This window comes from Megalopta genalis, chromosome 2 (genome assembly GCF_051020955.1).
Source record: "Megalopta genalis isolate 19385.01 chromosome 2, iyMegGena1_principal, whole genome shotgun sequence".
In the NCBI taxonomy this organism is placed as follows: Eukaryota; Metazoa; Arthropoda; class Insecta; order Hymenoptera; family Halictidae; genus Megalopta; species Megalopta genalis.
The window spans coordinates 9,687,779-9,712,486 of NC_135014.1; the positions used below are offsets into that span (position 1 = coordinate 9,687,779).

Consider the following 24,708-nt stretch of genomic DNA (forward strand, 5'->3'; position numbering starts at 1 on the left):
AACGTGTTCGAGAACGGAAAAATTGGCGAAACGTGCTGCAATTTATTTATGTAAACGAAAGAGAGCCGTCGTTTTCCGTGGCATCGGCGCGAGCGGGTCGTGACCGAGAGAGGATGGAGCACGAAAATATTTCAAGAAGGGAGACTGCTTGAAGAAATTGCGGTTCTCCGGGCGAGGAACCGAGGAACCGGGAAAAGAGTATCAGTCTGGCGGGGATCTCCAGTCGATAACCAGCGAGATAATGCGATGATGGACGAGCTCGCAGACTCCGATGAGCATTTTGTCGCCGCTTCGACTTTTTTGCCAGCGGAAAGTGGGAAACGCTCCTTTCTTTCCACTCGTTCCTCCTCTTTATTGCCGAGTAAGCTCCGCGCGCGCTCTCTATTTTTCCCGGTCCTCTCTCTCTCTCTCTCTCTCTCTCTCTCTCTCTCTCTTCCAGCTATGGTCGGTATTCTTAGCTCGTGTTTCCGGTGTTCGCGATCGAGCGCGTCGCTCCTCTTCATCGTCGCTGAATTGGCGGATCGTTGAAACAAACGGCATGTAAAATTGCACTCGGCATTCCGAAGAGCCGCGCCAACCGACGCGGTCCGACGCGACGCGACGCGGCGTCATTGATTTAAAAGGGGTCGCGAAACCGGTTATATCCGACGTCGTTTTCTCCCTTTTTACCTTTTTCCCCGTTTTACTCGGTCGTCCCTGGTGCTTCTCAGGACCGAAGAATCGATCGCGGTCTATCCCGGGGTCCTCTCGAAGTCGGCGCGACGCTTCGTTTCGGGGACTCGAACGCGTGCGCGCCGACTATCTCCGTTCGCTCGCGGACCGGACGAAGGCTTCCTGGAATTCTCGTGGCGTTAAATACATTTCTGAAGGCTCCTCGAAGCAAAGCAGAGAGAAGGAACGAGAAGAAGCGAGAAGAGGCGGTTCCGAAAAGCAGAGGCGGCGCGATAATTTGAGAGAGGGCCGCTTGTAAATTTGTCGGAAGGAGGCGGCCGGGCTTCTTTCGATACACTCGTTCCCTCGGGAACGGGCGCCGAGGCGGTGAAAAATTGCGGGAGACACTCCTCCGGTGTACGTGCACGGTTCGGAGCGGCATTACACGCCGCCGTAAATCTCGTCGGCTCGCGGAAATTAATTTCCAACTGTCCTAGGCTCGACCGCGGGAAAATTTAGGTCGGCCGAAGCGCCGAGCCAGCCGCCGCCGCCGCTTTTAAACAGGAATTTATTTAAAGAATAATCCGCTGAAACGAAGTGCTACAGCCGCTTGAGACACGGCATGTGCGCGACCGTGTGTCCCCGCTGAAACGGGAAACAAAAAGAAAAAAAAGAACAAGCCCGGGACACGCGGAATTTATCGCGGACCTGGAAACTTCCAGTTACGAACTGATACTCGGTTTTCAACGGAACATCGATTTCAAGCACACAGTTTTGGCTCGGCTTCTACCGCGCGCGTTTTCCGCGCGTTCCCTGATAAGCCGCTGCGTAGACTCGCTCCACCGAAACAATACCTGTCGGCCCGTATATCCTGCTTGCCCGAACATTTTATGCAGCACCCTTCCCTGAGTCTACTCTCGAAACACTTGGCACGCCGCGCCAAGCGGACCACGCGACGATGGCACGCTGCTACAGTAATGTCTCCCTTACTGACGCTCGGATTGTCTCCCTTACTGACGCTCAGATTGTCCACGAAAATGGACAATTTGGGAAGAAGAGATACGATTGTCCGAGCTTTTCGGTCTGTTTTTATAGTTACAAATTGTCAACAATTGTAAAACCGAGCCGCAAGGCTTGGATAATTACTGTACATATTTTGTTTCGTTCGCGGCAACCGGCGTTATCCTCGTCTCCGTCTACTCGCGCGTCGACTCGTACTACTCGCTGTCTCGCCCAATCGGCTCTTCCAACTTATACCGGCAAATTTTCCGATCTACTCTCCGTCCGATCTGATCAGGCACCGGGATATACTACTGCTCCCCTGCCCGACCCCACGCTAATATATACTACTTAGTCTCCCGTCCGGCTGTCCCCTGTCGGACCGCACACCAACGCGTACCACTTGTCTTTCTGTTCCCCAGCAGGCGATACATTACTCTTCTCTCGGCTGACTAGGTATACAGATTTACTACTCTTCCTCTCCTGTCGGATCGAACGTTGAAGTTCGCTTCTTTTTCTTTCTCCTTTTTTTCTTCTTGCTCTTCTTCTTCTTCTTCTCCTCCTGTTTCCGTCCCTCGAGATCCACCGCTGATCTGTTTGCAATCTGTCTGAAACATCAAGCTACTCTATTACACCTTCCCTGTCTAGCAAAACGTTCGGATGTGCCATTTGTTTCTCCTCTGTTTGATCAAGTATCGAGATCCGGTACCATTCTCCTTTTTATCTCGCTGAACATTCAGTTGCGCCACTTGTCGCTGTCCTGCCTGACAAAATATCGAGATCCGTCGCTTCGTTCTCTTTTGTCTGACCGTAGAGTGAGGTCTATTACTTGTTACTCTATTAGTCTATTACAGTAATGTCTCTCTAATTTTTTCGTTTTTATAGTTACGAATTAGAAGAGGCTCGAATAATCGTATCTCCTCTTCCAAAATTGTCCATTTTTCTGCACGATCCAAGCGTCAGTTAGGGAGACATTACTGTACTGCCCCTGTGCGCCGTAAAAAGAGATCTCCGAAAGACGGTGGAGAAGTCGATCGAACCAGGAAGCTGGTTCTTGACGCGGGATCGCGTTTCCAGACGGACAGGAACAGCCCGTTGCGCATCGAACAGTCGACGGTGCATTAACCGGCGCGGTTCGGCGCCGCGACGGGACGAGGACGGCCGCAAAATACGCTGGAAACCGCAGTCTATTGCAGCCGGAATTGTACGGGGGCGGCGCACATTCATTCTGCCGTTCGGTTAGGGGACAAGGTTCGGGTCCCGGGACCCGGACTGCGGCAGCCTAATTCTGCAAAGGCCGGCTCGGCAAGGAGGTCCGATATCGGATCGACTAATTCGCCCGTCGCATCGGCCGCGTTACCGCGACGCAAATACACGGGGAAATGAGGTGGAGGTTGATTCTGTCCGATGCCCCGCGTTGCTGGCCGAGCGATTCGTAATTTCCATGGAAATTGCACTTGCCGCGGCGTCGAGTAGACGGGGACTGCGCGACAACCCCCAGAGCTTCGTTCGTCTCCCTTCTACTTCGATTCCCCCATGGTCGTCCTCGTTTTTCGGTCGGGCGACCGATATCGATCCTTTCAAGGCGGAACGGGATCAAGATTCCGCTAATCCGAGCGCGGTCGAGTCGGGGATTAGGCTTGCGAGGCTGATGGAAGTCAATGGTCGATCGACGGGACGCGAACCCCGTAGTTCACGGTTGGGTGAACTCACGGCCAAGTGGTAGGAACCGGGCAAAGTAGCGGCGAGTGTCGGTGCCTCGTTGGGCGAGAGAGAAATTAATAGTAGTGGTAGTAGTAGATATCCGTGTTGCGTCAGGCAAGGGAGGAAGAAATAGCACACTTTTAGATTTAGTCGGTCAAGAGAGAAAGAATTAGTACGCTTGTGACAAGTACAGTAAAGTCTCTATAATTGTCCATTTCTGTGGACAATCTATGATAATCGAATAATCGTATCTCTTCTTCCCAAATTGTCCATTTTTGTGGACAATCCGAGCGTCAATTAGGGAGATATTACTGTAATTACAAATATTCAAGTCGACAAGACTCGACATCCGAGAGTTCAAGGGTTAACGAGTCAAAAGTGACCGCGAACTTTAAATTGTCTTTCAGACAGTGTCTCTCGCGGACGATTATTCTGCTCGGCGACGAGTCGAAACGCGCATCGACGAAAGAAGAAAGCTCGTTCTCTCGGTCGGAATAGAAGAATGCAACCGGCCCGCCGCCACGCCGGGGGGTTTGTTTTTCAGCGTCGATTTTCGCCGGTGAAAAGCGAGTTCCGTCGAGGGACGCCCGCCGACGATTTTCGGCGGGACAGAGCCGCGCGCGAGCGTGCAACACTCAAGAATGCGAGGGCTCGTAACAATTCCGCTCGAAATCAGGCTAACAGCGTTTAAACTTTACACGAGGCCCGGCCATTAACCACTCGACGCCGCGCCGCGCCTCGCCTCGCCTCGTCGCGGCGGTGGTGGTTCCCTCGCTTTTCTCCGGTAATCACGGCGCGCGAACAAAACATCGTTTCGCTGCTTTCTTCTGAAATACGGCTGACGAAATTGAGAGAGAGAGAGAGAGAGAGAGAGAGAGAGAGGCCGTGTGCGGCTGGCCAGACGGCCACGGCCCGGGAAAGAGGACAATTTTCCCCGGTCTCGGGTTTTTCCGAATCTCTGGAAACACGACCTCGTAACCGTAAACGAAGACTCCAGTGGACGGTGGTTAAAGGAGCTGCTCAAGTTTTTCGTGTCGTGGCGATCTTTTCCCCGCATCGTCCGCTAATGAAATTGTCCTACAGAACGCGCTTCTTCCTCCGGACGCGCCATTTTGTCGGCTCCGATCGCGAGGATTGCTCCTTTCCTCGTGCCGAGAAAGTCTCTAAAAAAAGCTGTTTAATTATTAAATTCACCCTGTTGCACAATGGAGCATTCGATCCGACAATGATCCGGCCAAGATGATTTGTATCGTATCGGTAAAATAAAAAGAAAGGCATTCGAATATTGATCTCGACGCGTTCTTCGGCTTTCGGCCAGATTTCGAAGGCCAATACAGTAATGTCTCTCTAATTGACGCATAGATTGTCCACTAAAATGGACAATTTAGGGAGAAGAGAGACGATTATTTCATCCTTGCGGTTCATTTTTATAGTCACGAATTGTCGACGACTATAAAAACTAGCTGCAAGGCTCGGACAATCGTATCTCCTCTTCCGAAATTGTCCATTTTTGTGCACACTCTGAGCGTCAGTTAGGGAGACATTGCCGTACAACTATAGCGAAGTTCTAAAACAGTTCAACGCTCCCAGAACCGGCTCGCAAACAAAGCTGGAAAAATTCGTTCGATAAAGACGTTGCTCGCGTGCAGCGTAACAAAGACATTTTTGTATCGCGAAGTACCGGCGTGCATTTCATTCGAAGCCCGTTTCCAATAAGACAAAGCATAGAAAGCCAGTCGGCAAAATTCCCCCGGCAAAGGACAATGCAGCTTTCCCTGCGGTCCGACCAAAGGCCGACCTGTTCCACTGTGCCGCGAGAAGCACGATTCGAGGCGTTCTCGGTCTGTATCGTTCGCGATCGGGGAGTTGGGGGAGGAGGGGGGGGCGAGAGGCAGTCGGGAATTTCTTATTCAACGATCGTATTAGAAATTCCTCGAACAAGGATCCTCGATTATCGAGAGTCCCGGCGCCGGATGCATTCTTGTTGTTTCGCCGAAGCTTTTGTGCCGGGAATTTCCAATTTTTCGGAAAACCAGAACCGCGGCGAGCGAAACGAGGATGCCACGCGGGGGCCAGGGGTGGATAGCGCTGAAGAGGGGGGAGTTATTACTCCGGTGGAAAATTAAAAGTCGAGTTCAATCCACTCCATATTCATCACGCGCGCGCGCGCGCTCGCTCGCTCGCTCGCTGGATATAGCGCGACGAAAAAGAAACACCGAACGACGGTGTAATTATGATTCGAACAAAATCAAGCGCGAAACACGGCGCAAGAACGAGCGACCGCGCAAAGGGAGAGAGAGGGAGAGAGTCAGGTTCACAGGGAAGAATTTAATTACTCTTTCACCGGAAAGAGAACGGAAGCTGGGGCCGGGTTTCCGGTGGTCAGCTCGCCGGCCCTTGCACCGGCAAATCAAGTTTCCTTGAAATTTTGCGTCTCGCGGGAACGAGATACTCTGTTTCTTGATACTTGAATGCTGCTCGCGTCGCCGTTACTTCCGTCGCGTGTTCGAAACGCGACTAATTAGAAAAATTACGCGGTGTCCCGGCTTTGTAGCCGTTATCTTCCGACAACGCGACGTTTTTACAGCGGAGACGCGACGTTTTTACAGATCGGAGGAATCTTCGCGTCTGCCCGGGAATCCGAGTTCGTTGGCTTCCTGCGTTCTCCGCGTCGGCAAAAATGATCCCGCATATACATTTTCAAAATTAGCTCGCTGCGTAATCAATTTCCGAGCCGGCGAAAACCGATTCGCGAATTTTTCACGCGACGAACACAAGCCGCACACGTTCGAAGCCTTCGCGTACGCGCCCGGGGACGTCCGAAGCGTCGTTTCGAATTTTTATGGCTGCGATTTACGGGGGAATCGATGGAATATAGAAACACTCGGCCCCCGAGAAATGGAGAATTTCGTCGGGATGGTCCGCGAATCGATAAAATTCCCCGTAAAATCCGAAAACCCCTGACCGAGGTTTCTCGGTCGCTCTTCAATTTCTCGAAGCTCTACGCTTCTCGGAACACAATGCGGGCCTCGTGAAAACGAAACCCGCGGTTTCCGGTCCGCGGGGACGTTCCTCCGGCGGCCCCCGATCGCGGCCGAATTAAATATGCCGGCGGAAACGGCGATGAAACGACGCGAGACGTTCTCCATTACTTTCCCGCCGGTTTTTACTCTTATTATTTTCCCCCGGTTCCGGGTAATTTCCCGCTTTAATATGCATTGGACGGTTATAAAATCGCAACGGCCGGTGGAGGGGCAACAATGGCGAGACTACATTGGTTATTTCGCTGGCATTCGTATTCCGCTTGGCCGGCACTAAACGCACCGGAAACACCGTTCCGCGGAGTTCGTTCGTCCGCAAAACGGCCACCTTTGTGTACCGTTTACGTTTATACCTTATCGAGGCGGCGCTCCGCCCACGCGGCCGAGCTCGTAAAAATTTATTTCGAACCGATACGAAACGGGTCCTTCCATTCGACTTCGAGCTTTTGTTCATCGATCGACCGTTGCTCGATAATTTTACGCCCAAAGGTCCGTTTATGCTCGTCGACGAGCCGATAGCTGTCTTATCATTATTTCCGATCGTACATTAACCCTTTCGCTACGGCAGCTCTATCCACGAGCAGCCTCGTGCGAGCCTCGTGCAAGCCTCGTGCAAGCCTCGTGCGAGCCTCGTGTTACAACATTTTTATCGACAACGATTTCTCGACGAGCTCGTTCAATCGACGTCCAGCTATCCGTCGCGTCGTCGCAGACGTCTGAATCGTCGGCAAACAGAAGAGAACGGCCAGAATCTTTTAATTGATCGCGGTCCCCGCCGGACGTCCTCTTATCAAACAAGGATAAATGTCCTCGTAAAACAGCCCTTGGAGCACGCGCCCGTGCACACGGAGAGGAATGGAGAGGAGAAGAGAAGCCGAGCTAATGCTATCGAACGGCGACCGTGTAACGGAGACTCGTATTTCTCCATAAGCAGGTGGGACGTGTGTTGTTTGTTGCCGTGGAGCGTGGGTCGATTGAAAACCGAAGTTTCCGCGAGTTACCGGAAATACGGGGGCGGCGGAGGAGGATGGAGGAAGAGGCTGGCCCGAAGGGGAGGACGAGCAAAGTGGCAGGGCGGCGGGGATTGCATTTCGCATTCATGGAATTCCATCGGGCCGCGCGCCCCCGTAAATCAAAAGTTCTACCGGTTCCACGTCGAACCGGCCGAATAAAAGAAGCAAGAGTCGAAAAATAGAGCCGTCCGATTCGAAAAAATCGGGGCCGCAACCCCGGATCGTGGGCGTCTCCGCAATTTCATTAGCGGCGCGGTCGATTGATTTCGTTGCCCGATCAGAATTATATCAGAATATTAAACAGCGAATACGTCGGAAGAATTTTTAACGTTGAACCTAACCGAACCTAAAACGACCGATTCCGAATTCTCCGTTTCAAAGTTGCCGGAATCGCAAAGACTTTCTCGTAGAAGATCCGAGCGCGCGTTCTAATAAAAATGGCGACACGACGTGTACATGCAGCGGTGCAAGCATTTCAACCCTTCGCGCTCGAAGCTATTTTATCTGTAAATGTAAAATAATATTTCTGACTTATAGCATTTTCATTTTACACGGCAAAATGTATTTTATGCATGAGTTTTGTAGCTCGCACAACAGTTTTTTAAATCTAAACTTTGTTAATATAAAAATTACCTTAGAACGTGACATAACGAGTGCAAAGGATTAATATTTTCAATTAGAGCACGGTAAATAAATGCGATCGCCGTTCGAGGGCAAATATTCGCGAAGACCGCGACGTCTCGAAAGGATCGAACCGCGAATCCGCGAACGAGGAAACTGGAAGTTCAGGAAAGGGGAAGACGCGTGGAAACTGCGATGGACCGTGAATTTCGAATCGAAAAGCGTTCTTTGAGAGGAAGCGGCTCGTGGGAAAGAGCGGGGAATTAGTCGAAACGAATACGGAACGTCGAAAGGGATCGTTTTAAGTAAAAGATAAAAGGGAAGGCCAATAAACGCGGCGGAATTGATAGGGGTTGCGGAGGAAGGTTCGACGGAGGTCCGCGAGGGTCGAAAACTTTCTTTTCTGTTTTCCTCTCTCTCCCTCTCTCTCTCTCTCTCTCTCTCTCTCTCTCTCTCTCTCTCTCTTTCTTTCTCTCTTCTTCTCCGAACGGGCGATAACACCTGGCCAAAGTTTGAAGCTTCTCACGGGCCACGGGCAGATGGGCCGATATAAAAAGAGCGAGATTAAAGGCGGATTGGCACGTACATTATCAACCACGCCCTCCCGTTTCTCGCGTTACACCCTCTGTCGCCCCCTTTCAACCCCTTTCAACCCGTTTCAGCCCCTTTCACAACCTCTTTCGCCTTGCTGCCGCGCTTCCACGGGGATGAAACTCGAGCCTCCGCGAAAATCTGCGAGGAAATCTCGCTGTTCGCGGCTGGTGAAACGCCTCTCTATATCCGCTCGATCCGTCGAGCTTCGTCGCGATCCATCGAGCTTCGTCGCGATCTCGAGCCGATTTATCGCAAGCCGGAACGCGTCTGCCCGATGTCGCGGAAGAGAAAACGCGGCCTCGAAACGCCGGGCGCGGGCGCGGCCAGCCAGCCTCTCCTCTCTGCGTCTTGATAAAGGAGTTTGAACTAGCTTAATTACCGCGTTACTCGGTTTAAACTAATTACACGTTCGCCGACGACCACAAATTCTCGAAGCGCAAGCTACCGACTCGACGCCGGCGCTGCGGCCGAATCGGGATTATACTGCGGAGAACGCTATGCAGGCTTCTTTATTAACGAGGACGCGCCTTCCCGACTGTTCGCATAATTAACCGTTTTCGTGCTAATGTTCTTTTTAAATCGTCCCGGAGCCTCCGAGCGAGTTACATGTCGCTCGCTGAATCTTAGATCATTTTCTTCTCGTTTTCGTGAAAGAAAAAGCGACTCTTACGAATTTTTCTCGGACCAAATCGCTGAAGTTTTTCATTAAACGACTATACCGGTTCGAAGGTGCACGCGTCGCGCTACGCGTAGCAATTTTTTCGACCGAGATAGTCTTAAAAAATGACAGAGTTATGGTTTTTCTCTTATAAGCTGTTTTATATCGAAGTCGCGGCGATCTCGCGAAGCTGGACCTTCGGAAACGAACGATTCGCGTGCATTCGGTTAGCATTAATCGGATGCAATGATGCCGATCGATGTTTACAATGATACGGTTCTTTTTTACCTAGCTTTTCCCGCGTTGCTCGCGTTTGACACCCCTGTCGACGAGCAATTTCACAGGTTCCCCGGTGCAATTCGTCCGAAACGAACCGGCCGGCTCGAATTATTAACTATCAATTATTCGGCCGGCGTGTCGATACCATCGGAGTCGATTGGCTACGTAATCTCGACGCTCGGAAATGAATTAATTCGCGCGCGGATTCGATTATTCTGTCGAGCAATTCCGACGGCCGATAAAACCCGGCGCCCCGACGTACATACGCGTCCGACGCGTTCGTCGGCCGAAATTGGCCCGATCGGCGCGTCCGATAAAACGAGAGGAACCCTAAGAACAAGATCCGGTTACATCAAGGTCTCTTAGAATTTCACGAAATTGCAATTAACGGGGCAGCTTGGCGGCCGCTTTACGGCGGCGCTTAAGTCGGCGAGACACGTCCTCCGGACCCCGCGCGGAACGCGCGTTGCGAACGTTGCCGCGACGGCCCCTTGCAATTCTCCGTTACGACGATGCAGTGCTTAACGGTTATGAAGCCGTGCGTTACGGGAATTCCGAAATTTTTCACCGGGAAACACCGGCGAATTTAGAAACCGGACGGGCTGCGCCTGTGTGTGCATGCATGCATGCGCGCGCTGTGTGCACGCGATAAAACAGTACGCCCGGAGTGGATAATGTAACGCGGCCCCGAGAATAATAAACTGGTCGGGCAAAAATGCTTCTCGCCGGCTCGAATAAATACGAGAGAGAGAGCGCGCGAGAGAGAGCGCGAACAGAGCGAGAGCGAGTAGAGAGAGAGAGAGAGAGCAGAGCGAGAGAGAGAGAGCAGAGCGAGAGAGAAAGAGAGAACGAGCAGAGAGAGAGAGAGAGAGAAAGAGAGAACGAGCAGAGAGAGAGAGAGAGCGAGCAGAGTGAGAGCGAGAAAGAGCGAGAGAAAGGGCGAGAGCGCGCGCAATCTCTCGCGATACGTTCCCGAAAATTCCGGGAATACACGAACCCCAGTGGAAAGGGTTAGCCAAAAGCACAACCGGCGTTCCATCGAGTCGCAACAATATCGCCGATTAGCAAAAAATCGCACCGCGTTCGGCGCGTAGTAAATGCGTGGTAAATACGTGTCGATCAATGGGCCACGATTTTGTATGCATTCGGGGATTTTACGACGTCGATATAAACAGCGTGCCGACGAGTAAAATAACAATAGGGCGCTCGGTCATACGCGATTATGGCAACGGTCTCTGTCTCGAAGGTATACCGTGTTTACCCCGGGGGTCGGCAGGGTGGGTGAAGAGACGCGGGGCGATATCAAAACACAGTGCAGGCTGGAACGGCTTCGTGTAACGACGCGTGTCTTCCCTTTTGTTCCAGATGTCAAGAATGTCCTGTGGTGAAGCCGACGTTCCTATGCGGAAGCGATAATCGCACGTACAGCTCGCCGTGCCGGCTCGACTACCACAATTGCATCCACCATACGTCGGTTCGCATCGCCTGCAAGGGATTCTGCCCCTGCAAAGGTAACCATCATCGAGTTTCTTCGTTTCGAAACAGTTTCATCGAGTTTCTCGATTCCACCTACAAGCTACCCTTCCGCCCCTTGCACCCTTATTAACCCCCTAAACTCGATACGTTTCCCGACATTCGATCTTCCTGTTACGGTTTAAAGGATCTGCCTTGAACGTCTTGTCTCTGTTCGAGCTCGGTTATCGCGTAAAGTGCGAAAGAACTAACTGCTAGAAATATTCATTGTTTTTTCTGTTTCGAAATATTCTGCTCTATGCTAAAGTATTTTTAACGTCGATTTCGTGTGCTTTGCTGGCGATTGAGCGCAGTTTGCTGCAGTTCTACTCGGTTCTGCTACTTGTTCCTTAACCCTTTGTCGTAGTTCGACGAGTCCGACTGTTCAAGATTAAATTTCTAGTAATATCTTATCGAGTATAGACGTTGTTCCGTGCGTTAAAATTGGAATAAAAGTCTTGTCATCGATATTTAAGCATTCGAGCAAATTTAGGCACGCGATGAGCATCGATTCTCTTTCCCTTCTAAGAAATTATTGCAATCGAAAGATCACGAATCGCAGTAACTGCGAAGAAAATGGCATCTCAAGAGCTTAGTACTCGAGTCTTAGATCGTGTTAAATTCGAAAAATTCTGCTGTAAAACACACTTATCTCGATCCGACGCGATAATAGCAGCTTCCAGTTAACCTTTTCGTCCGACACGCATTCGCTTGCTACTTCGAACGCGGTATTATCGAGACGAACCGTTTCGCGACAATGATTTCCCTCTTCGATCAGAATTCAATGTAATCGTTGGTAATTCGAAGGATCGGCAATCTCCCGGAAAGACCGTACCGGAACGAAATGCTCCCAGAAATTCAGGAAAGTCGAGAAACTATTTCCGAAAAACTATTTCTCATCCGATCCGAGCCGTCGTCTTTCTCCTCGTCCGATCGAACGACATGTTCCGCCACTTAACGGTTGAACTCCGGGTGAAAAATGGCGGAAGAGGTCTGCCATTGATCGAAATCGAAGATTCGTCCGCGTAATTAAAGGTCGACGTCGCGGAACGGTGGCGGAGAATATACGTATATAAAATATAGAAAGAAAGAGAGAGAGAGAGAGTAGATCGTTGTCCGACGAAAGCATAGGAAAAAAAGGTGTCGGACAAACGACGGGCGGAGAATCCCGGGACGTACGTTTGTTTCGGTGTCGATGGTTTTCACGTGAATCCGGGATACGAAGGAGACTAGCCCGGCCGGGGAGCCATTAATTCGGGTCTCAAAAGCTGTCGGTGATAAATCAAACCGGCTTCCCGGATAATAAATCAAGTTTGCCTGGCCTACATCCATGTTCTTCGCTCCTCCTCCCCCCGGCCTCCCCCCGAAGAAATGGCTCGAGCGAAAGCTTATCAATATGTTTCTTTCGTCGATGAAACGTATCGCGGGTACGGCTGTCGATAATTTATCGACTCTATCCGGCCAGCCTTCTTTCTTACTAATAGATCGTCTGTTTCATGCTACCGCGCCAGAGAAATTAATCCCGTAATATCGCCGGGGACGTTAGTCAAACTCAACGCGCGTCCGCGATTCTCGATGCATGGAATTCCTGCGACTAGTATGAACAAAGCTTGCTCTCGATCGGCCGAAGATACACCGCGGATCCTCGCGCATCAATGGCGTCTTCGAGGATCCATAAAAAGATCCGCGACCGACATTCGGCAATTGCGATCGCCGTGGCCGAGCAATAAATGTAGATTTCGCGTGGAAACTTCGTAACGACAAAGAAGTGCTAATCAACGTGGCTGCGCAAGAGGTCTTTTGCATAAGAAAGTCGAGCGGAAAGTCGAGCTTGCGTTTAGTCGGACGACCGCGTTGAGAGACCGCCTCGTTCCAGAAATTCGAAGGAAGTGTATTAAGTGGAAGAGCGTTTGGAGTATTTTGAAAGGAGATTCCCCCCTGGAAAAGCGAAAACGAAGCCAGCTAATTTTTCCGGCCGTCGTTAATTCTATCGGCGCATCCTCCGATTTACCGCGCGAAATTCATTAGTTAGTTTATTCATACGCGGCCACGTGTAGTCTGTTTAACAATGGTGTCCTGTTTGCGCCTCCCCGGGCCACGGGACAGAGAGCCGCGCACCATGAATATTCATAATTGCCTGTTGGAACAATAATGCCGGTGTTCGGGCGCCCAGAGTTCCGCGATCTCCTGCCGCGGCGGCGCCCGTTTTCGGCCCCGGACAAAACGATCGAAGCTCTTGGCAATCGTTGATCCTTGGAGCGGGGATTCTACACACGGCGTTCGAGAACTCGCGAAAAATAGCCTGACGAATTTTCGGGGCTAATAACCGCTCGAATTATCGGGAACCGCGTTTGAAGAATCGCGTTTGAACGGCGAATTCACCGTTTCGATTCAATTTTTTCGCCCCACCCTTTCGTTCCGATTGTCGGCGAACGAGGCGGAAACAAATCGAACAACAGGACGACGATCGGAAGGCAAGTCAAACACGCTGGAATCAGCCGTTGATTTTTCACCTGGCCAGTCGAAATTTCGAGCTCGTTAACCGTTCGGATAAACACTCGAAGGATTTCATCGCGTCGACTCGAAGAATCGGCAAATATTAATTCACGGACGGTTCGTTTGCTTGATTCGCGGTTAACGAGCTGTCTCGCCGCCTTGATCCTTGCAATCTTCTTTTTTTAACACGGGGTAACTTGGGTTCGAAAATAATAGCCATATTATTGCGGAAAATCGAAAAACCTCCGATACTTTGTCACGATGACGAATGCCTCGATTTTGAAGGGTGACTTTTAGATGATAGTAGGTTGCGTTTCCGTGAGACTTTTTTAATGGCGCATAGCTTAAATCAAAGGCGAAAGTGTCCGCTTCAAAAAGACGTCGCTTAGGTTTAGAAATAATCGCGGTATAATTTTGAGATATCGAAGAAACGCACGACCCTTCTTCCGAAGCAAAATGCCTGAACGTTAAAAAAGCAATTTTCAAGTAGATTTTACGTTGCGTTCCCGTGGGACTTTTTTAATGCCGAGTAGCTCGAATCGAAGGCGAAAGTGTCCGCTTCAAAACGACGTCCCTTAGGTTTAGAAAAATAATCGGGGTATCGTTCTGAAATATCGAAGAAACGCGACCCTTTTTCCGAAGCAAAATGCCTGGACGTTAAAGAAGCAATTTTCAAGCAGTAATCGAGTCGTATTTTATCAGACAAATCCCGGACAACCGATCCAAGACAACGTCTGAATTAAAATCGAATATAAATTTCATATTCACCGAATATAAATTGATTCGTGTTTCGGATGGTTGCAGGAGCGGATCTGCGAGCGCACAGCAAGAAGATGCAGATGCAACGGCAGAAATCGCTGGGCAAGATGACGCGGAACCGCGACATCACGCTGACGCCGCGGGACTTCAACTACGACAATCATCATTACCAGTACCTGAAGTACACTAAGCGCGCCAAGGTGAGCCTCTAACGTCTAATTGCACGCGCGCGCGTAGAAGCCGAAAACGTTGCGGAGCGTTTTCTCTCTCTCTCTCTCCGGCAACGCCGTTAACGGCCGACGGCGAACTTTAATCAATTTTTGGCGGTTCGCAGTCTAATAACCAGCGTCAGAAGTTTAATTAAAACAATGCCGGGGCGGCGGGGTGGCGCCGGGACGATGAAAAGTGGTCGTCGTGGTTATAACGGGACCCGGGGATCAAGTATCTCGTTCGAGAGGACGCGCAATAACGCGATAATGCAAATAAACAGCCATAATAATGATCGTTTCGGGATCGTTATCGCCCGGGATACTCCGCGGCCGGGAATATTAGTCAATTAGCCCGGCGAATTATGATCTATAATCGTCTCGGAGGGCGAGAACCTGGCCGGGCCCTGAAGGAGGAGGGCACGCCGGGTTCGGCGAGCCTGCGAACTGGATCCCCGTGTCGGATAAAACCGCGATAGACCGCAGAGAAACAGGATACAGGCTCGCCCCGCACCCCTCCGCACCACCCCCGCGCCGCGTCGGTCAGCAGTTCGCGAATTCTGCTGATTCTCGTCCCTGGGAAACGGGGCTTTCGCACGCTTTGGACACCCTTCTGCCCCACGCTACCCCCCCCCCCCCCCCTCACCGAACAGTATTTTCGGGATCGTTTCGATCAGACTGCAAACTTTGCGCCGCGTCGGATATAAATTTACGTATTTGCCTGTGCGTTTACGTCCGGCTGCAGCATCGATTTACAAGTGGTGCGGGCCGCCGATGGTCAGACGTGCGCCGCGTGCCGTTCCTCCGATTGATTTGTTTTCGCTCGGCGTTTAAACGCGATCACGAGAGGAGAAACGCATCGAAGTCGCATCGAAATCGCGGACTTTCGTATCGCGATATTGATAATACAGTAATGTCTCCCTTACTGACGCTCAGATTGTCCACTAAAATGGACAATTTGGGAAGAGGAGCCTTGCGAATTCGAGCCTCGCTACTCGTTTTTATAGTTATATTAATATAATATAATCTATATTAATGTAATAAACGCATCTCCTCTTCCCAAATTGTCCACTTTTGTGATCAATCTGGGCGTCAATTAGAGAGACATTACTGTATTACATGAACGAATGTGATAAGATTAACAGAGAATAAATAGATCTCTCTGTGCGAAGCAAATGCTGTTTATCGCCGTTGTGTAAAATTCTTTTAATCGTTTTAATTCAACGAACTCTGCTACCTCGATTCGGCTTCCAACTTCGTGAACTCACCGCGGTAGGATAATAAGTAACGGAGCGCGATTTCTCTAAATAAAACAGACGGATGATTGGACACGCCGGATACATTCAATTTATTCGACCACATTTTCCATCTCGATATGAGCAATCTCGTTACGTCCGAAACGGGATGCAAACTAACTAGTTGTCCGATAGTTGTATCGTCGAGTCGTGTAGAAATAAATTTACGGGGCCATAAGTATTCCAGGCACCGCGATACACGTCGGTGTCCAGAATTACCTGAGCCGGATCGATACGGTCGGACACGTCACATATTCGAAGCTCCTATTTAATAATGAAAGTGGAAGAAGCCAGATTTTGTCAGCCGGAGTCGCGTTGCGCGGTATCAATATTAAACGGTATAGATCAGTGTCATCCAGCGCCAAGAACTCCGTAAATCTCGCGCGTTTTATTAAGATAGGGTGGCTTAGGTTTAAAAAGGATCGCGAGATCATTTCGAAAGATCGAAAAATCTTGATCCCCGACGGGAAGAGAAATGCCGTCGTTTTAACGGGCAAACTTCGAGTCGCTTTCAAGTTGCATTCTCGTAGGACCTTTTTCATGTAACATAGCTTAAATTAAAGCTGGAAGAGTCTACTTTTAAAACTCGGTATAGTAGATTAAAAGACAATAGCGAGATCGCTTTGAAAAATTGGAAGAACGCAACCCTTAAGTCGAGGTTAAATGCCTCGCCTTTATCAGGATAATTCGAGTCGATGTCAAGTTGCATTCTCGTAGGACCTTCTTCATGCAGCTTAGCTTCAATTAAAGCCGGAAGAGTCCACTTTAAAACGAGGTATCGTAGATTAAAAAATAATAGCGAGGTCGCTTTGAAGAATTAGAGAAACGCAACCCTTAAGTCGAGGTTAAATGTCTCGCTTTTATTGGGATAATTCGAGTCGATTTCAAGTTGCATTCCCGTAGGATCTTTTTCGTATAACTTAGCTTAAATTAAAGCCGGAAGAGTCCACTTTAAGTCGAGGTACCGTAGATTAAAAAACAATAGCGAGGTCGCTTTGAAAAATTGGAAAAACGCACCCCTTAGTACGAAGAGAAATGCCACGAGTTTAAAAAGAAAGTTCAAGTCGATTATAAATTGCATTCCCGTGGAACATTTTTAAAATAACCCAGCTCGAATTAAACACGGAAGTGTTCGCTTCAAGAAATCCACGAATAACACGCGGATCGAATAGAATTTTTCTCGTTGGAGTCCTGGAGATTTTTCCATCGATTCTCCGCGACTCGCGAAATCGAGCAGAAATTGCGCTCGGGGCGCGGCCAGCGAAACATCGTTACCGACTTGTTGTTGATGGTATTAATTACGTTATTGACGGGGGAACGAGGGGCCGCATTAAAGCCGTGTCAAAATTTATAAATTGTTGATATTCAATCGTCATGCGCACTCGCTCGTTCGGCCGAGGCTCGGCGGTGAATATTTCAGCGTTGCCCGGTTTTAAACGACGCCATTGCTATTCGTATTAGGGGCTATGAATTATTTAAGTTGGAATCACGGATTCGCGAGATGAACAGCATACTGTCAGGCTAAATTGCAAAATAAATCTGAGCCGACGCGACGCGGCTTGCAGAGAGAGAGAGAGAGAGAGAGAGAGAGAGAGAGAGAGAGAGAGAGAGAGAAGGAGGTTGAATCGCTTTCCATTTAACCGTTCGCGGTTTCCACCCCTCGCCCCGCGCGTCCCCGAACCCCGAAACGGTCTCGTTATCGTATTTCATCCGACGAAATTCTGTAAATTCCGCTCGGCGTAAGATTTCATCGCCACCTGTACGCCGGAAGCCTCGCGACACGGGTTCCTCGTCGAAACAGAAAATATCTGCACGGTCCTCGCGATCTCTTCGCGTCCCGACGTTTGCACACCGTAGTCCAAAACCCTCGAATCCCTGACATTCAAAGCCGCAAATTTTCCAAGCACCCAATTTTCAAAGCTGGAGATTCTTGGAGCCCCAATTTCGAGATCTCCAAATTCTCGGAGTCCTCGAAGACTCAAAGTTCCCGTAGTTGCCAGAGCTCCTTCGAAACCCTCGGAACTCGGGACACGAAGCTCTCAGAACTCGCCACCTCTTCGAAACCGAAAACAATGATACGGCCCTGGATCCCATTAGCTCTCTCTCTCTCCCTCTCTCTCTCTCTCTCTCTCTCTCTCTCTCTCTCGGTCGACGTCGCTTAGCGAACGACGCTCTCTCTTTCCCTCTCTTTCCTTTCGCGAGCAAGAAACGAACATCGGAACAATATTATCTCGCGAAATGACTATCGCCGACCGCGTAACGATGCTCGAAAGTTCAAATTGAGATTTCGAGAGTTAATAGTTCGCGGAAAAGTTGCGTTAGCGGTTCACCGCCGCTCGAAACGGAGATTAATGTTATATTCGGTCGAGGCGGAGAGAGAGCAAAGAGCGCGGAGAGCGCGGCCACCTTTAAGCGACGTTTCAAGGAACCAGAATTAATTAGAAGTACAGACTGGCTCGGGTGGGTGGTGGCCCGGTTCGAACGGGGACCGGATTAGCCGAGGTAAAAAGAATCGGGGGGAAAGAAAAGCCGTCGTTTACTTCCGGTTAAGCCGGCGAACTATGCTCGCGATGGAACGACGCGCGCCGTCTTCTCTTCCTGTCCGGAAGTACGGCGGTGTCCTTAATATGCTCGGAATTATGGGAGTTACAGAAAATTGCGCTGTAAAGTCCGAAAGTTCGGGATCCTTAATGCCGCGCCGGATCCTTGCAATCTGGAATCTTAGATTCTGGGAAATGCCCCGTGGCCCCCGCTGAATTTTATGGTTTCCCGTTGTCGAGTCGCGCGCCACTGCGAACTGTACTAAAGTTCACGGTCGTAACTTACCGAATTCATCGGCGAATTTCCAGTGAAACTTTCAAGTGGCCGATTTTCGGCTTCTTTTTCTCTTCCTTTTTTTTTACTGTCTCCGCGTCGCGAACCATCTACGGCACCGTGCCGCTTCTGTACTTGCACTCTCGTAGACCAAAAGCTTGCGGGGATCCATCGTTTCTGGATCAGCCTGTAGATCCCTTCCGGACGTCTACTTCCACATTTTTAAAGCACCGAACGTTGGTCGAACGCCTGCTCTACTTTCAAGCATTTTAATTCATTAATCGATATGGTAGAATATTGCACAAAACATAATATATAATATTATATATATAATATATTATGTTATTATATTATATTATAATATTATATACATAATATATTATGTTATTATATTATATTATAATATTATATATTAGGTTTTGCAATATTCTACTATTAATTCATTAATCGATATAGTAGAATATTGCAAAACATAATATATAATATTATAATATATTATATATAATATTATATAGGATATAATAATATATACAATATAAAATATTGCAAAACTTGTAAATCGCTGCATCAAATACAAAATTCTTTCTTCCTTTAATAATTGCAATAAGCTGAACGTCGTATCCTATCAATATTCTCATAATCGTTTCTCTCCACTGTTCTAGATTTCTTCTCCTCGTTTCCTTCACAAATTCGTCACACATCGCTCGTCCAATCATCCACAGCACCCTCTGCTCCCAAACGTCTCAACTCTCCAGTCGATAAAATATTCTCAGAAAGACCACCGCTTCTGGATCGTCCTCCACGACTATTGGAAACATTGCGAACACTTATATCCACAATCCCAACAATTCAAAACAGTCGTAAATAATTCGGAACTGTGTTGTCGTAAAAGTAATTTCGGTTTTTCCAAATATACAGCTTACGAGAACCGAAGTTATACTTTCGCGACAACTCAATTTCTATCGAGTCGCTTTTCCAAGCGTCGTGATCGTTGGATCAACCTGTAGATCGCTGTAGGCACTCCGCGGCAATGGAACGATAGCGTTCGGAGTAGCTAAGTCGCCTGTTCGTCCCTGACACAACGACTCAGCCGAGATACCTGTGCAGTGCGGGCCCGCTATAGTCGGCGACCTTGTAATTTAAGGTTGAAGGTGGGCTGCGCCGCACAAGGAGAGAGAGAGAGAGAGAGAGAGAGCCGCTCGATAAAACACCGGCAGTGATAGAAGTCTCGCGTGTCGAAGAGGTTTCAAACCCCTCCGCTTCTTCTTGCCCTTCGTCCTCCGAGCCGAAGCTCCGCGGAACTTCGATCGGGCGCTCGTTAATTGGTTTCGTCCGCCAGGATCAGCGGAATCGTTTGTTCCCGCGAATAAACAGTGAAATAACAGAGTAAGCGGCATAATTGTGTACAGCAACGTGCGATAAGAAATTCATGTTCCGTGTCAAAGGCGGGAAAAACCGATGCAGAATTAGCGCGGCGTCAACGCCTCGATCATTCTGAAAATGATCTTCGACCTCTCAGTTTCGATTCGATGAGATACATCGGCTGGATTCGATGAAATCGTCGAGATCGTTGGCCATGAAAGCGTCGTTAACACGAGCACGGAGGCGCTCGGAGTGCGGTCGAACGTCCGTTGCATTAGGTTCGTTCGGGAGACGGGAGACCGAAGACAGGAACGCGTTGGAAATCGGACGTTTATTCGGCCGGGAATCGAGTAAACACACGGGGACCGGGGATCAGAGCCGGGAGAGGGTGACTCGATAATTTGTTTTTATTCAGCCCTCCGGCCGAGGACAAAAGGGGTACGGTATCAAGTTCGCGGATCGGGGCCGAGGGGAGACGCGTTTATTGTGCTTTGGGATTGAAATCGTGTTCCAGGGAGAGAGAGAGAGAGAGAGAGAGAGAGAGAGAGCGACCGAGATGTTTGGACGAGGGATGAAAGGGAGTCTCGGACGAGGGCGGGTCGTCCGAGGGCTGTCGGGACGACAATGCCGCAAACAGTCCGTAAACAATATCGCCGGGAAGGAAAAGCAAGTCGAATTCGCGAGAGAACCCGGGCATTCGAGATCGACGCGACGTCGGAGATCGATCGTGCGAGACACTCGGATTTTCCGGTGAATTGTTTTTCCTTCGGAACTGTTGCTGTTGTTCGATCGCGGAGCTTGTATCTTAGATATTTGCGACATCGAACTCGGATTTTCGAGCGGACAACGGTCCGGGTGAATCTGTCGAAGAGCACAGGGTGCTTCGAGTGCCAGGGTGTCAAGACCGACCGGGGTCTAGGGTCCAAGACATTAAGTGACGACTCTAAGGCACCGCTGAGATTGTTGTGTCACGTTCCAAGATCATTTTTATAGCATCAAAGCTTAGATTTTTGAAAATCATTATAAACGCGACTGTTCTATGAATCGCGAGACTCGGTTTCGTACACATAAAATGCACTTTGTTATATAAAATGGAAATACAGATTTAAATGCAAATGTGCAGAATGCAAATTGTGCAGAAAAATGAATAATTCGGGAAGAGAAAATACGATTATTAGAGCCTTCTAGCTCGCTTTTTATAGTTGTTGACACTTCGTAACTATAAAAATGAATCGCAAGACTCGAATAATCGTATCTCCTCTTCCCAAATTGTCCAGTTTTGTGGACAATCTGAGCGTCAATTAGGGAGACATTACTGTACCGTAAAGCAGAACAATTGTTTTAGATTCACAGTTGAAACGGCTTCGAGTGCAGCTCCTTGCACTTCGATTTCTCTTATACTATGTTGATAAGCTACGTTGATCGGTTGTTCGTCCTCAGTCCTTTCTCTGATAAAACCAGACAATTTCTTCTCCATGCATGGATTTTCTTCCGCGAAGAACCGAACCAAAAGTCCGACTCATTGTCACAGTTCAAGAGATCGACGGATCACGCTTTTAACGAATTCGCGTTGCAGGAATCGCGTGTGAACAATACATTTCGTTTCCTAGTCGAACAACAAAATTGGAGAGAAACGCTTCTGTATCGTCGATCGTTTGTCCGGGTCGTTCAAAAGCTACGATCGCGGATGCGCACCGGAATTCTCGGCGGTCCTCGTAAAGAAGGCTTGCTACGAGCAGTGGTCGAGCAGAGCGGAGCGGAGCGGAGCGTAGCGTAGCCAATGGAATATTCGATTTTAATAAATAAAACGGGTTGTTCGAAGAGATTTCGGTTGAAATTCGATTGCCCCCGGCTTCGATATTCACGGCTCGGGTTCGAGATACGTAGAAACGAGCGAGGAATTCGATGGACCAGCTTCGACGAGCCACAGTCGCGAAAGAAATCGCGGAGAACGCGGATTAAACGCGAGCTGCCCGGAATTCTTATCGGCGAAAGGAGCACCGGAAACGGTCAGGAGTATTTGTTCTATGGAGCTGCGAGAGCTTTAATCATGCAAAAGGTCGACTCTCCTCTCTCTCCTATCTCCTCGTCACGTCTCGTTTCGTCTCGACGGAGGAATCGTCAGCTTTTGCGCAGGCCTGTACAAACACGACGCGCTCACCCTTCGGAACTCGTTGACAAGGGAACGGCCCTCCCGTTCTCGCCTCGCTCGTCGGAATTGAAATATCGTCGATAAATCGCAGCCTCCTTCGGCCGTGCGTGTTACACGGCAAATTGTATTACTTTCACGGACCCGGGACCAACGCGTTTCAACGCGGCCGACGATCCTCCTCGTCGTTGAATTTTTACCGGAAAATTCCCTTCCCTCTCTGTTCCCTCCCCGTAATTGATAGAGCGAAGCTTTCAGAAACGAAGCTACTCTCTCTCTCTCCGAGCCTCTTCGAAAGCGCGTTCCCTCGGCTCCGAGGTTCCCTCGACGATGCTCCAGGGTTCTCGATACTCGAATTTTCGAACCTCCGATATGACGAAGCCCGGGACTCGTCGGAGCTTCGAATTCTCGAGGCCGCAAGCGTGCTCGCGGCTCGAAATTTTCGAAGGTCCGGAGTTCGAGCTTCGAGCTTCCTCGAACTTCTCGGACACCCAAAACCGGGGAGATTCAAAATTCTCATCGCTTTGAAGTTGCAAGCTTTCCCAGAGACCCCGAGAAACTCGAAACTCGGCACTCGAAACCGGTAGGAGCCGAATAATTCGCGAAGCTCCGTCGAAACTCTCGAAACGAAATTTTTTCTCGGAACTTTTTCGAACCGGATAAATCAACGGCGTCGATTGTCGCCGACGCGAAGTTTCGCCGGTTGACAACGATCTATAAAAATCGACACCGATCCGTCGATCGACGAGACCGCGAGCGCGCGGCCCGGCTAATTGGCAACAAAGCGGACAAACAATAGCCGTCGCGCGAGAACCGTCTGGGTGCTGCGGTTCGCGTCGAGTCGCGTCGCGGCCGTAAAATCGAGGGCTGAATAATCGAGCGTTCCCCTTTGATCGATGACAATCGGGTTCGATTCGATCGCGTGTGTCCCGTTGAATGGGCTTCTTTGTCACGACGGGATAATCATTCCGCGCGGCGAGCTTTTCCTGCGGAGAACGAACAGAGAGAGAGAGAGAGAGAGAGAGAGAGAGAAGGGCGCGGCTGCGCTGCTTCGAAAATTGATCAGCTCTCGCGGTAATTGCTCTCGCAGCGGCCACGGCCGCGATCGTTCAATTAGAAATCAAAACGGTCGCATCCGCGGTGCGCGGCGCACTGCACGTTGCACTCATCATCGCGCAGACATTAAATGTTGCTGCGTCGAGCAAAGTTTTCGAACAGTCGATCGACGATTCTCTCGGCCAGAACGGCGACGGGATTTCTCATTCGAGAGTGGAAAAAGACTGCGTTTTCGCCGTTGTCTTCGCGGTACAGTAATGTCTCCCTAATTGACGCTCAGATTGTCCACAAAAATGGACAATTTGGGAAGAGGGGATACGATTAGTCGAGTCTTGCGATTCATTTTTATAGTTACGAAGTGTCAACAACTATAAAAAAAACGAGCTGGAAGGCTCCAATAATCGTATTTTCGCTTCACAAATTGTCCATTTTTGTGCACAATCCGAGCGTCAATTAGGAAGACATTAGAGCGTCAGTTAGGGAGACAGTACTGTATCTTATTTATCCGGAATTCGTTACGGACGGGAAAGCGGTCTATAAAGAATAACACCTCGATTTTACAGGGATACTTTCGATAGATTTGAACGCATCGTTGAAAACAATCGCGAGATCGTAAAAGTCGAACTTTGCAGAAGAAATTGTCGCCCTCCCTTTAACGTCAGAAAAGCGTTTTGAAAACTGCCGGAATCGCGGCGAAACGCGCATCTCGGACAGAACTTACTCGAGAAAGGCGGCTAAATCAGTTTCGACGGCTGAACAAGTGGCTTCCATTTTATTTCGAAATTCCGGATACTTTGGCGCACAATGCGGAACACGTTGTTCGCGTGTTTTCTTTGCGCCCGTGGCTCTCGGGCAGAGACCCGGTTGTTACCGATGGCAATTCGCAGGAAGTTCCGCGTTTAAAATTCATTCGCGATATTCGCGAAAGCGCTGGCTCCCTCTCCTCCTCTCCTCTCGCCACCGGTACGCCTCCACGCGAAGAAAGTTAGGCCGTTGTTTGGCCGTTTTGTCGCGGAAATTCGAGCACCGGAGCTGTTCGCGAGGATCTTGAACGGAACAAAGGCGGGACTCGAGAAGCTGCCGGCTTTTCGGAATAACAAATCGTGGCCGGAAGCGAAAGATAGAGAGAGAGAGAGAGAGAGAGAGAGAGCGAGAGCCGAGGCGAAGCTTCTTCGCGAGCGATTCCGGTAAATAAATACCCGTTGGCTGCGACGAGGAACCGGTTAGTAGCTGCTCTCTCGCAGCTAGAGAATCGTTTTCGCGGGATCGATCGACGCGGGAAGAAGCGTCGTCGAGGGAGAAACGATTCACAGCTGGAGAAATCGGCGGAATTGCTTTTTCTAGCCGAAGGACGATCGTTAATCGACTGGCGGAAGCCGGCGGATCCAGGAGCCGGTGATCCGTGGAACGAGTTTTCAGGAGCGGAGGATAATTGGGTCCGGCGGGGGTACCGATAGAAATAAATTAGCGTGTCCCGGGCTTTCCGGGCCCGCGCACGA

General features: G+C 49.7%; 1 protein-coding gene across 1 annotated transcript in view; it reads left to right on the forward strand.

The window, feature by feature from the left end:
• Cow (Proteoglycan Cow) overlaps positions 1 to 24,708 on the forward strand; it is a 127,849-nt gene that overhangs the window by 88,615 nt on the left and 14,526 nt on the right. The window contains exons 5-6 of the mRNA XM_033480864.2: positions 10,926 to 11,071; positions 14,373 to 14,527. Coding sequence (XP_033336755.1) covers positions 10,926 to 11,071; positions 14,373 to 14,527 — 301 coding nt within the window. The remainder of the gene's footprint in view (positions 1 to 10,925; positions 11,072 to 14,372; positions 14,528 to 24,708) is intronic.